The sequence below is a fragment of the Trichosurus vulpecula genome, chromosome 7, assembly GCF_011100635.1.
Source record: "Trichosurus vulpecula isolate mTriVul1 chromosome 7, mTriVul1.pri, whole genome shotgun sequence".
Lineage (NCBI taxonomy): Eukaryota > Metazoa > Chordata > Mammalia > Diprotodontia > Phalangeridae > Trichosurus > Trichosurus vulpecula.
Genome location: NC_050579.1, coordinates 100,465,933 through 100,478,953, shown reverse-complemented (window position 1 = coordinate 100,478,953; position 13,021 = coordinate 100,465,933). Strand labels below are relative to the sequence as shown.

Below are 13,021 nucleotides of genomic sequence, written 5' to 3'. Positions count from 1 at the left end.
TCAGGTCCTCCTGACTCCAGGGCCAGTGCTCTACTCACTGTGCCACCTAGCTGCCCCTAAAACACTGGATTTTTTTTTTAGATTTTTCTTTTTTTTATTTTGAGGGGGGAAGGCAGGGCAATTGGGGTTAAGTGACTTGCCCAAGGTCACACAGCTAGTGTGTCAAGTGACTGAGGCCAGATTTGAACTGAGGTCCTCCTGACTCCAGGGCTGGTGGTTTCTCACTGCACCACATAGCTGCCCCTCAAGTCTTTTTCATATAAGAGTCAAGTCTTGCTATTCAGCACACCAGCATTCCTTCTTTCTCCATAGGGGTTAGCCATGACCTCCAATATCCCAGCAACCATGTCAAAGGGACCTGAAGTTGGTATTGATCTTGGCACCATTTATTCCTGTGTGGGTGTCTTCCAATATGGGAAAGTGAAGAGTATTGCCAATGACCAAGGAAACAGGATGACCCCAAGCTACATTGCCTTCACCAACACAGAATGTTTAAGTGGTGATACTGCAAAGAATCAAGTTGCAATAAACCTCACCAACACAGTCTTTGATGCTAAATATCTAGTTGGTCACAGATTTGATGCTACTGCTGTGCAATCAAACATGAAGCACTGGCCTTTCAAGTGAATGATGCAAGCGGGCCTAAGGTCCAAGTGGAGGACAAAGGGGAGACCAAAAGTTTCTATCCAGAAGAAGTACCTGCTATGGTCTTGACCAAGATGAAAGAAATTGCTGAAGCTTCCCTTAGGAAGAAGACTGTCACAAATGCTGTTGTCAGAGTACCAGCCTACTTCAATGATTTTCAATGTCAGGTCACCAAAAATGGTGGAACCACTGCTTGTCTCAATGTGCTCTGAATCATCAATGAGCCAACTGCTGCTGCTATTGCTTACGGCTTGGACAAAAAAGTTGGTGCTAAGAGAAATGTGTTGATCTTTGACCTTGGAGGTGGTACTTTTAATGTCTCCATTCTTACCACTGAAGACAGCATCTCTGGAGTCAAGTCTACATCTGGGGACACTTAACAGAGTGGGGAGGACTTTAACAACTGCAGGGTCAACCATTTTATTTCTGAGTTCAAGCAAAAGCACACCCTCTCTTCTGATGAATATTGAAATTGTCTCACTCTATATTGACTTCTATACCTCTATCACCCATGTCTGTTTTGAAGAACTGAATGCTGCTGACCTCTTCCGTGGCACATTGGATGCTGTGAAAAAGGCCCTGAGAGACGCCAAGCTAGACAAATCATAAATTCATGACATCATCTTGGTGGGTGGTTCCACTCAGATCTCCAAAATCCAAAAGCTTCTGCAAGCCTTCTTCTGTGGCAAGGAGCTCCACAAGAGCATTAATTCCGATGAGGCTGTTGCCTGTGGTGCCTCTGTCCAGGCTGCCATCTCATCTGGAGATACATCTAAGCATATGCTGCTGTTGGACATTACTCTTCTTTCCCTTGGAACTGAAACTGCTGGCTGTTTTACAACAGTTCTAATCAAACTATCCCCACCAGTTCCTCAGACAAACCTGATATGCTTATTCAGGTTTACGAAGGTGAGAGATCAATGACAAAGGATAACAACCTGCATGGCAAGTTTGAGTGCCCAGGAATCCCCTTGCCCCAGTGGTGTTCCTGAGAACGAGGTAACATTTGATACCGCTGCAAACGGCACTCTCAACATTTCTGTTGTGGTTAAGAGCCGCAGCAAGAAAAGTAAGACCACCGTGACCAATGACAAAGGTTGTCTGAGAAAAGGAGACATTGAATGTATGGTTCAGGAAGCTGAGAGACACAAGGCTGAAAGTGAGAAGCAGAGAGACAAGATATCTTTCAAGAATTCGCTTGAATCTTACCCTTTCAACATGAAGCCTACTGCAGAGGGTGAGAAACCCCAAGGCAAAATTGGTGATGGACGCAAACAGAAGACAGATCCTTGACAAATGTAATGAAATTAATCCACCAAGTAGATAAAGACCAGACTGCTGAGAAGGAAGAATCGGAGAAGGTCTGCAACCCCATTATTGCTAAACTACACCAGGTGCCACGGAGGCATTCCTGGGGTGTTTCCGGGGGGGGGGGGTGGAGCAGCCCCACCTGGAGGTGCTTCTTCTAGACTCACCACTGAAGTTGACTAAACACATCAGAAGAAAGAGCATTCCACACAGCTTTCCAAATGTTGAAGGATCTAAATTTGTTGCCAAGGCAATAACAGTTTGAAAGTAAGATTTAAACTACTGTGTAAATCTGGGCACTCTGAATACTTAAACACGTACAGAGGGAAAGAAGTGAACAACAGCGCACTTTATCAGTACTGTAAACAAATAGAAATGCAAATCTTGTCCTGGAAAATAAAATATATTTAAAATTGGCCCCACACACATACAAAAAAAGAGTCAAGTATCCCCTAATCTTTTAAGTGGACAAAGCTAAAATGTAATTGAAAAAAGCCTGACCAGTAACTAAGGATGCTATTTCTAAATTGTGTTCAAATTGACAGGAAATTACATACAACTCCCTAAAACTCCCTTATTTTACTAAAACAACCATATAAAGAGTGACTATTTCTGGATAAATAGAGTTCACATAGAAGGATCTTATTCAGCTTCCATGCCTAACGCTTAAAATTCAGCGTTCATCAAAATAAACAGCTTAAGTTTCTCACCTGTAACCCAGGAATGAACCGAGTGTCCTTCTCAACCACGATAAGATCAGCTACTTGGGCATTAAGAATGGATCTTGTGATGCCACCTGGCCCAGGGCCTACTTCATAAACATGAGCATTTTTCAGATTGCCAGTCTTTCGTACAATCTTATCTAGAAAAAGAAAGTTCAACATACATATCTCTTGTAAAATGCCAATCTTGGAAGTGAATTTAGAAGTGAAAATGAGTATGCAAAGCCCATCGATCATTCTCACATCAATAATAATGGCTAGCATGTAGATAGCAATTTTAAGCTTTACAAAGAATTTTACATGTTAACTCATGTGGGCCTCAGAACCATGTGAGGTAGGTGATGAGTAAACTGAGGCTACAGAAGGTTAAATGATTTTCCCACTGTTATCCAGCTGACAAGTGCCTTTAGCAATATCCAAATTCAGTTCTTTCTGACTCAAGGTCTAGCACTACATCCGCTATCCCCCCATTCAATGATTTTTCAATAAACGCCTCTAGTAAACAACACATAATGAGCATGCAGTATTTATCTTTATTTGCCACTCAGTTATAATAATGCTTTAAAAATCGGTAATAATGTAACTATAATAGTTCAAAAAAGTTTTGGATTTGGGGGCTGTTCCTTCCTTTGTTCATTAATTTAAAAAAAAAAAAGGCAGCAGGCTCCCCAAATGTTCCCTTTCTGAAAACTCTTAGAAACCTCCATGTCCAACACACACACGCACACACACACTCTCTCTCTCTCTCTCTCTCTCTGTGGTCAATGATCATTGCCCTACCTAACCTCCAATATCTCCTTATAGAGACAGAGAATCAGAAGTTCCAAAGTAAACACACATTCCTCCCTAAAAACCCTTGGCTATATCTTACGTCACTGGGCTATCATGGTGTGGAGGTGACAAAGGATCCCAGCAAACTGAGAGAGCTGCTGATGCTAAGTTTAGAAGCGGAGGCTCCACAGGCCCGTTGTTGATAGGCCCCCTCTACCCCCCATCCAACCAGCAGCGGCCAGAAAAATGCACCAGAGGTTTAGTGCACAGCACAGATGCATCCCTTTCCTTCTCTGCTTTGGCAGCAAGACAAGGAGAGTTTGGCAGTGCTTTCTGCCTGTGAATGAATGGGAGGGAAGAGTGATTACAAACTGCCCTCACTGTATCCTCCCCTGGTTTCCTTCTATCCTAAGGGTGTCTCAAACTAGGTATCAAACCCAAATAAAATCCCTATAGCCAGTGGGGTGGAAGGAATGGTGGAGGGGCAGAGAGAAGGAGTGATTGCAAACTGCCCCCTCCCATCCAAGGCTGTCTCTTAAGTCAGTGTTGTTAAACTCAAATAGAAATGGATCCCTGCAGGGTGCATACTGAGAGAAACAAAAATAAACATTATGTTATACTGGGTTTTTTGACTTATTTTGTTAAACATTTCCCAATTACATTTTAATCCGGCTTATGCCATGCTTGAGAGATTTTCCCTCTCTTAATGAGTCTGACACCTCTGTCTTAAGCTATTCCTTGTTTGAGTTAAAATGTGTTAAAATAAAAGCCTACTGCTTTAAGCTATTATTGACAAGTCTGATTCTTTTATGAAACCTCCCATAAGCCCAAAGGACTTCAAAGGACTGACTAGGACAGCAATTTATTTAGTAAACACACCATTACACCATAAGATGTATGAATAACAGAATTTGAGAATTGGTAGGGACCTTGGCAGCAATCCAGTAAGCCATATCTAAAAGGAAATCTCAACTATAAAATATCTTAATAAGTGGTCATCCAACCTCTGCTTGAAGATGAGATCTCAGTACCTCCCAAGGCAGCCTGTTTTATTTTTGATAGAACTGTTAGGAAGTTTTTTCCTGATATAAAGCCTAACTTTGCCTCTGGGCCTGAGGTCAGAACACCTGAGTTCAAATGCGGCTTCTGCCACTTATTACCTATGTGAATTTGGGCAAATCACTGAACCTGTTTGCCTCAGTTTCCTCAGTTAAAAAAGGGTTGTGTGTGATAATAATAACACCTATCTCCCAGGGTTGATGTGAGGAACAAATAAAACAGTATTTGTGAAAGCATTTAACACACTGCCTGGCACACTGCAGAAGCTTAATGAATGCTTATTCCCTCACCCCGCATTCCCTAACCTCCTTCATTCTCAGGAGGTGACCTCAACTTCCAATCGTGTTAAGATCAAGCCAGTTTAGCACTAAGTCCCTCCATGCTTCAAAACCTCTGCATCTGTCTTTTCCTTCCTTGTTCTCTCGGGCATCAAGAAGAAATACCTTCCTTGCCAAGACTAATCTCCTCCACTTGTGTCCTTCCTGCTTCCTCTAGGAAGCACTATCAATCATGTGCCCTCTCGTATCTTCAATTTCTTTATCTCCTTCCCCCCAAATATAAACACAGCTAGGTTCTCCTGTGCGGGTTTCCGGGTTTCCCATGGGGGGGGAGGGTAGTTAGGAGGGATTTCCTTGTTCTTACCCCTCAAGCCACCGTGCTCTCTTTCCTCGCCAAATTCTTAAAAGTTATCTATGCTTTTGACTTCTAGTTCTTTCACTGTCAACTCCCTCTTCAAAACCTTGTACAATTCAGTTTCTATCTTCACCAAAAAATTTTAACTGCTCTCAAGTCATTAATGACCAAGTCATCAACTCCAGGGGCCTTTTCCCAGGAAAACAAAAATCTTCCTTGACCTTCACGTTAGGCTCTATAAATGTAAAACATATTAAACACGTTTAAAAAAACTAAATATTTTCTTTACAGATGATAACACAATAAAAATTGCGATTTATATATGGAAAAAACGCAAAAGACAGCTAGCATAATCATATGACATAATCAAATCCTGAATGAGTGGATCAAAGAACAAATCATTGAAACGAGAACTATATGAAAGTGAATAATTCTAGTAAGACAACATCAAAAATTTTCAAGATTCAGCTAGAGGAGGGCTGTGGAAAGAGAGCCCAGGCTCATACAGCTCAGGTAGGATTTGAACTCAGGTGTTCCTGAATCCCTGTCCGGTGCTCCATCCACTGCCTGACCTGAACTAAAATGAACAGAATGGCATAGGACACCATCAGTGGTCAGAACACAGATGTGGGTTGGATTCTTACACAGGGCAGCCAGGTGGCACAGTGAATAAGAGCCCCAGGCCTGGAGTCAGTTAGACTCTTCCTGAGTTCAATCCCACCCCAGACACTTAACTAGATGTGTGACCCTGGGCAAGTCATTTAATCCTGTTTGCCTCAGTTCTTCATCTATAAAACGGGTTGGAGAAGGAAATGGCAAACTGCTCCAGTATCTTTGACAATATTTCCTTTACATTTGATAATACAATAAAAATACAATAAAAAATTGCAATTTATATATGGAAACAACAACAAAGAAATATAATTAATCCAGAGGATGATTTTCTACCACATAGCCCTAATTAGGGTCCAAACTTTTAAAGTTCAAACTTTTGGTTACAGAAACAAACTGTGAATATTGCAAGGAAATATTAGATTCATTTATATAATGCATATGTGCGTGTATACACAAACACACATACAAAATTCATAAACATTTATTAAGCTCCTACCATGTGCCAGCCACTGTGCTATGGGCTGGGGAATACAAAAAGAGACAAAAGACAATCCTCGTTTCATCATGTAATTGGGGAAAAAAATAAAATGTTTTATTAAAAAGGGCAGTTGTCATAAAGCCCAAATTCTTAAGCTTACCACAAATTTCTTCCCCTATGGCTTCCCCCCATCCCCGCCCAGCAGCTAAGCACAGTACCAGGCACACAGTATGCGTTCAATGTTTACTGAATGAATGAATTCGGAAACCGACTCCAAAGCATTCTTGGAGTCAGACTTTAAAAACCCGAAACACTTTTTTCTTGACCGAGTGCAGCTCGGAAAATGTTTACGTTGGGATATAGTTTAAGGTCAATACTGCACGTGGGCTAGAAATACACAAACGCAGATGGACAGAAGCCACAAACTCCCCGCGGGGAAGAGGCGGGCAGGGAGCGCATGCACGCCCCCGATTGCGTGTGTACGCCTCCGACTGCGCGCGCACGCTCCCGACGCACGCCAGCGCCGGCCCCTTCCCGTACAACCCGAACCACGAGGAGGAAGACCAGGGAGCGTCATTATATTATCCACCTGTCAGCCTCAGGTCCAGGAGGAAGTTCTGGGAAAGCTGTTTCTGGGCTCGGAGTCCGAAAATTTTAATGATTTCCCCGATCGTGGGCAAAGGCGGTAGGCGGAAGGCAGCTAAATTTGCCTGGGCACCCATGAGTCCTGCGCAGGTTACTCCTCAGATGGGCCTGGGCAAAGGGCCGCCCATCTCGCACGTCGCGTCCAATTGGGTCCTCCGCCCGCCGCCGGAAGTTGCCGAGCTCGGGACGGGAAGGCCCGCCTCCTGACTCAGACTTCGCCACGTGACGCAAAGGTCCGTGGGCAGGCTGCTCTCTCCAACCTCCTGGGGCTCTTGCTGCCTGCTGGTTGCTAGCAGCTGGGTTCAGGTATCGGGGTTGCCGCCGATTCCTCTAGGAGCTTCCCGTTGTATGAATCTGCCCTGCCCTTAGGGCTGCAAGAACGATAGCAACTTAGGAATCGCATTTTTCAGTATTTCTGTGCGCCTCCTGCCGCGTGCATACACTTAACAAGCACTTCATTATGTTCCAGCCTCCGTCTTAGGACACCGTGTCATCTGTAGTGTATTTTGATGACTGCCCAATAGAGGCGCAAAACAAAGCTCCAAGTGAAAGGAGTTACTAACAAGGATTCCTTCCAGCTCGGAACACTTTTCCTAACCACCAGGGATGGGAAGGGGCTCAGCTGGCAGAGGTGGAAGAGTGACGTAAGCATAGGCAACAACCTTAGCAAAGTCAGATAATGTGCAAGTGAGGCTGAGGTGAGTGTTTCAAGACAAGGCTGGAAATGTGAGATGACATCAAATTGTGGAAGATGAAAATTAAAACTAATTCAGGTGTTGAGGAGCCTAAAGTAATTTTTTGAAATAACAGTTAATATTATCTCAATTGTATGGGGTGTGCTTCTCCACTCTAATTCAGCCACAAACCATCACCTTTGCACATGTAAAACCACAGCCATCTCCAAGGATTGTACCACCTCCAAGCCGAGAACTTTGAAATTCCAGCCTTCTAGTCTTAAAACCTCTAGTCTCACCTTATTTCTTCATTCAAATTAAACCTAATCTTGGCTCTTACTTGTGACCTTTGTTATTTTGAGTCATCTCTATATTCTCCAGGCATACCAACTTCATTTTGCCTTTTCATCTTTAGTTCATTTCCAGTTTTTAACCCCATGGATTTCCACATAAATGCCTCACTTAAGACTGCCTTAGAATCCTTTGCCCACTGACTTGCAAACCATCCTTGTGAATTTTCATCTGAATAACTTATACTAAATAATTTGTCCACTACTCCTCCAGAGCTGCCAACTGCCACTATAAGCTACAAAACTATGTACTTCTTGTGCAAATGCTTCCTTCATGGTTTCTCATGTGCATAACCTTGGTATTTGGCTTTTCTATCTTCCTAACTTCATAGAAAATCACCTTTTAGGTCCTATTGACTATATCTCTATGTCTCATCAGCCTCCATTTAATTAGGCTCACAAGTACATCCCCAGGAAAGACACTAAAGTTCATCTCCTTATATTCTTGTATTGCCCTCTTTTCTCCTGCCAATCCATCATCGTAAAACTGCCAGACTTATATTTCTTTTGTAGTCTTATTTGAAAATTTGAACTTAAGTATCTGGTATATATGTGATGATGTCTTATCCCTCCACCAGACAAATCCCCTGTTCTGTGAAGTTTAGATTCAGGCAAAGGGTGGCACTTGAGGACCTAGAAGGGCTCCAAGTGGCCTTGAGACCACAGGTTCCCCACCCCTGGGCTAGATGATCTCTAAGGTCCCTTCCAATTCTGAACTACATTGTTTCATGAAAGGCAATTGGAGTGACTTCAAGGAAAACAGTTTTGAATACCACTAGACCTTTTTTGTACAATGGAATCATGTGCTTTGCAACATGGTGTATAAGGTAGTGCTCAGACTACATCTTGAAGAAGAGATATCCTGAAAGGTCCAGGTGAAGAGCAAGTACATTCCAGGCAGAAAGACTGCTAGTGCAAAAGCATGGAAGCAGGAGATGGAATGTCTAATGCCAGTTTAGCTAGACCGTGTAAAATGCTAGAAGATGCAGCTAAGTGGCACAGTTCATGGAGCACTCGGCCTGGAGTCAGGGCGACCTGAATTCAAATCCAACCTCAGACACTTACTAGGTGTGTGACTTTGGACCAGTTACTAAACCATTGAAAGTGAAGCCATCTGTTTCCTCAACTGTAAAAGAGTTACAAATCTGGGAAATTGGAAGAATGCTGATAATTTCCAAAGAAATAGGGAAATTTGGAAGAGGGATGAGTTTTTGGGGAAAAAAATGAATTGTTTTGGGCATATTGAGTTTGAGACATAAGTAGAACATCCAGTTTGAAATTTTCAGGTAGGTATTTGGTAATTTGGTACTGAAACTTGGTGAGAGATTTGGTAGGGGAGAAGGCATGAATAAATTTATTTTTGCAAAGAACAGTGATGTATATCTAAATGTCTTTTTTATTTGCATCCTAACTGATAATATTTTGTTTCAAATACAGTAAAGAGCCATGGTTGTACTACTTTGTTCAGTCAGGCTCGAGGAGGTTTAGGATCATAGATTTAGACCTGGAAGGTCCAAAGAAACTAGAGAACAGAGCATTTTAGGGACTTGGAGCTGAAAACTAGAAATAAAACTAATGGCAACACTCATTGCAAATAGTAAAATAATGTCCTTAACTTGCTCTTTTCTGGCAGGACTAGTAGTTTACTATCTCCAGAACTGCAACATGTCTAACAAGGCTGGCCTCTTGGTCAAGATGATGAAAGGGACAAGACGTATAGGGAGAACTGGCCCTTGAGCCGTAAAGATCGCCTCCACTTTTCTGCCTATTTTGAAGTTACTCGGGCATCTGGACCAAAAACGTCAATTCTTTCTTGTCTGGGAAGCTGCCTAGTTCATAAGGGATCTCACCATATGCTAGCTTACTCAATAGTATGTAAGAGGCTTGGTCATGAAGATGTCTCATGGGATCATAGATTACAACTAGGAGGACCTTGGAGGTCATAAGCCACCTGGGAATGAGCTATCCTGCTTGTTAGGTGAGTGGCCTCACCTCATTGGTATATAGGCTACTTCAACTCACTGCATAGGTGGCCACAGACCATGTTTCCCATTCTGTCCAGGGACACCAGGGCACCCAGCGTCTGTATCTTCTCATCTGCCCTGCTACTGCGTGCACTTCCACCTTGTGCCTCCCACCTACCCAATCTTCCCCTAACTTTCTACCTATTTGTCTGGGAGCAGTAATGAAAGCATCACTATCATTGCTACTGAATGGATATGAAAGTTTGCTGTTTTACAGCTTTACTCACAATCCTGGGGTCTACCTACACCAAAACACCCTCTCCTGGCCACCACTATAGGAATCAGCTGATGCCCCTGTTAGAATTAATCAGTCAGCACAATTGTTTATTAAGTATTTTTTGTTGTTCAGTCATTTCAGTGATGTCTGACTCCATGATCCCACTTTTGAGTTTTTTGGCAAAGACACTGGAGAGGTTTGCTGTTTTCTTTTTCAGCTCATTTTTCAGATGAGGAAACTGAGGTAAACAGTTAAATGGCTTGCCCAGGGTCACACAGCTAGTAGGTGTCTGAGGCCAAATTTGAACTCAGGAAGAGGAGTCTTTCTGATGCCCAGCCCAGTGCTTTATCCACCGAGCCACCTCAATGCCTGATTAAGTACTTAGAATGTACTTAATAAAATATACAAGTTCCATGAGGGTCTGAAGGTTGGGACAGTGCTGGCACTTGTAGGCCTAGCACTTGACACAGTGACTGACAAATAGCAGGCACTTAATAAACACATGTTGATTGGTTGATCTAGTAGTCTCACCTCATTTTACAATTGAGGAAACTTAGAGAGATTAAACCTAGAGAAGTTAATTGGTCAGAGAAGGGAAGAGAAAGGAAACTAAAGTGGCAGAACTCTGCCCCCTGCAGTTGTTGGCTGCCTAGGATTCCAACTAGTCTCCTAAAGTAATCACAAGAACATTAGAAACCAACTTTCTCTTTTTCATGGGCTAATTTTTTTTAAAGTCCAATACCACTGAAAGGAATCATAACAAGAGTACCAGATTGCATATTAGCCCAGCCATTCTAGATATGAAGTTATCTACCCTATCTTAAATTAGTAAAGGTAATTCCACAAAAGTTTATTAAACTTCTACCATGTGAGAGGCACTTTGCTAGTTGCTAGCTACACAAAGGTGGAGAAATAGCAGCCATTCCTTGTCCTCTTCAACTTTCCATTTGCTATAGTGGGAAGAGTGCTATACAGTTACCCCTTCTATATTGTGAATTTTCCTATCCATATATCACAAATTGGCGTAAGAAATTAAATGGGAATTTGGGGGGAGTTTTGCAAAAGCTGCAGACACATGAAAGCCAGCAGACAACACAGAGCCCTATGTCCAAATACTTAACCCAAATTTTACAGTAAGGTACTGTAAAAATCCCACAAAAGAAAAAAAAATCAGACTTCTTCCCTGTTACAAAGGGAGGGCCAAAAACTTTTATGCAGATTTTCCAAATTGCGGGGGCTTTGCGCCCCTAACCCCAGCAATATGGAAGGGATAACTATACTCAGAATCAGATACCAGCTGTGTAATTGCACTCAAATCACTTTATTCACCCCATGCCTCAGTTTCCTTAGCTATAAAATAGGGGTAATAATATTTGCATTACCCTGTAATATTGTTATGAGGAAAGCATTCTGTAAACTTCAATGTGCTCCACAAATGTGAGTTATTGCTGTAAGAGGCTCATGGGAAAAAGTAGTGGACTTGAAATCCGGAGATTTGGATTTAAATGCTAACCCAGAAACGTGCTAGCTGTGGGACTGTGACTGTATGAATATATCATTAAGATTTATACAAGTGTGATACAAGATAGGATATGATAAATGAAAATGAGAGATACAAAACTATTAAATTTTATGAAGGAATAATCACTTTTAGTTTGAGGGGGAAGCAGCATTTGAGCAGGGTCTTGAAGAAAGAGATTTCTACAGGTTGAGGACAATACATCAACCAGCATTTATTAAGTGCCTCCAAAATGCTAGGCACTTTGCTAGGTGTTAGGGTTACAAAGACAAAAACAGAATAATCTGCTTTCAAAGATTTCATATTTTCTTGGGGAAGGTGTGTGTGTGTGTGTATAAAATTATGTATGTGTATATACATACATATATACACACAAAATATATAAATAGTAAACAAAAAGTTATACTTTGGGAGGTGGAGTGGGCATAAGGAGAAGGGTGCAGAAAGTCAGAAAACACCTTCGGGAGGCAGCACTTGATCTGAGCTTTGAAGGAATTGTAAGAAGCATAGAGGCGAAGAGGCAGTTCATCCCAGGCTGGAGGGACAGTCTGGGCAAAGGCACAAAGTATGGCAATATAATATTTTGTTGGTCATTTTGTCTAGAAAGTAGGGTGCATAAAGGGGAAAAGTACATACACATATGTGTATATATAGCGAGTATATATGCATACATGCATATGTACATGCATATATGTGTGTACATTAACATCAGCCTTAAAAGGTGGATTGGATCCAGATTGTAAAGGAGATTGAGCACCAGAGGATTGTGTGCGTTGTCTAGAGACGAGAGGTAGCCCCTGAAGCTTTTTGAGCTGCTGCGTAACAAGGTCAGACCTATGCTTTAGTGGTATTGCTGTTGCGGCTGTGTGGAGAGGGAGAGACTTGAGGCAGGAAGACTAACTATGAAACTATTGTAATGGTTTAGGTGGAAAATATTACAGGCCTCAGCGACAAAGCAGAAATGCAAGAGCAAAAAAAAAATTGCAAAATGGACCTTTCTCAACCTTCATTCTCTTTGACCTTTCTGTAGCCTTTGACACAGGGCTGTCTCTTCTCTAGGTTTTCAGGACACTGCTCTCTCCTGGTTTTCCTCCTCCCTGTCTGACTACTCCTTGGCCTCTTTTGCTGGATCTTCCTCAGTATCATGTCATCTAATGGTGCCCCCAGGACTTAGGCCTAGCTAGGCCCTTTGCTACATCTCATCAGCTGCCATGGATTTAACGACCATCTATCTCTATACTGTTGACTTTCAAATCTGCCTTTCCTGCCCCAGTGTCTCTGCTGACCTCCAGTCTCACATCTCCAAGTTTCCTTTCAGACATCTCAAATTAGATGTCCAGTAGGACATCCTAAATGTAGTA

At 42.3% G+C, this 13,021-nt stretch overlaps 1 protein-coding gene across 1 annotated transcript in view; it reads right to left on the bottom strand.

Moving 5' to 3' along the window:
* TFB1M (transcription factor B1, mitochondrial) overlaps positions 1–7,033 on the bottom strand; it is a 66,664-nt gene extending 59,631 nt beyond the window's left edge. Inside the window, exons 1-2 of the mRNA XM_036766923.1 lie at positions 6,821–7,033; positions 2,664–2,815 (exon numbers count right to left, since the gene is read on the bottom strand). Coding sequence (XP_036622818.1) covers positions 2,664–2,815; positions 6,821–6,953 — 285 coding nt within the window. The 5' untranslated portion in view covers positions 6,954–7,033. The remainder of the gene's footprint in view (positions 1–2,663; positions 2,816–6,820) is intronic.
* Between the last annotated feature and the right edge of the window lie 5,988 nt (positions 7,034–13,021).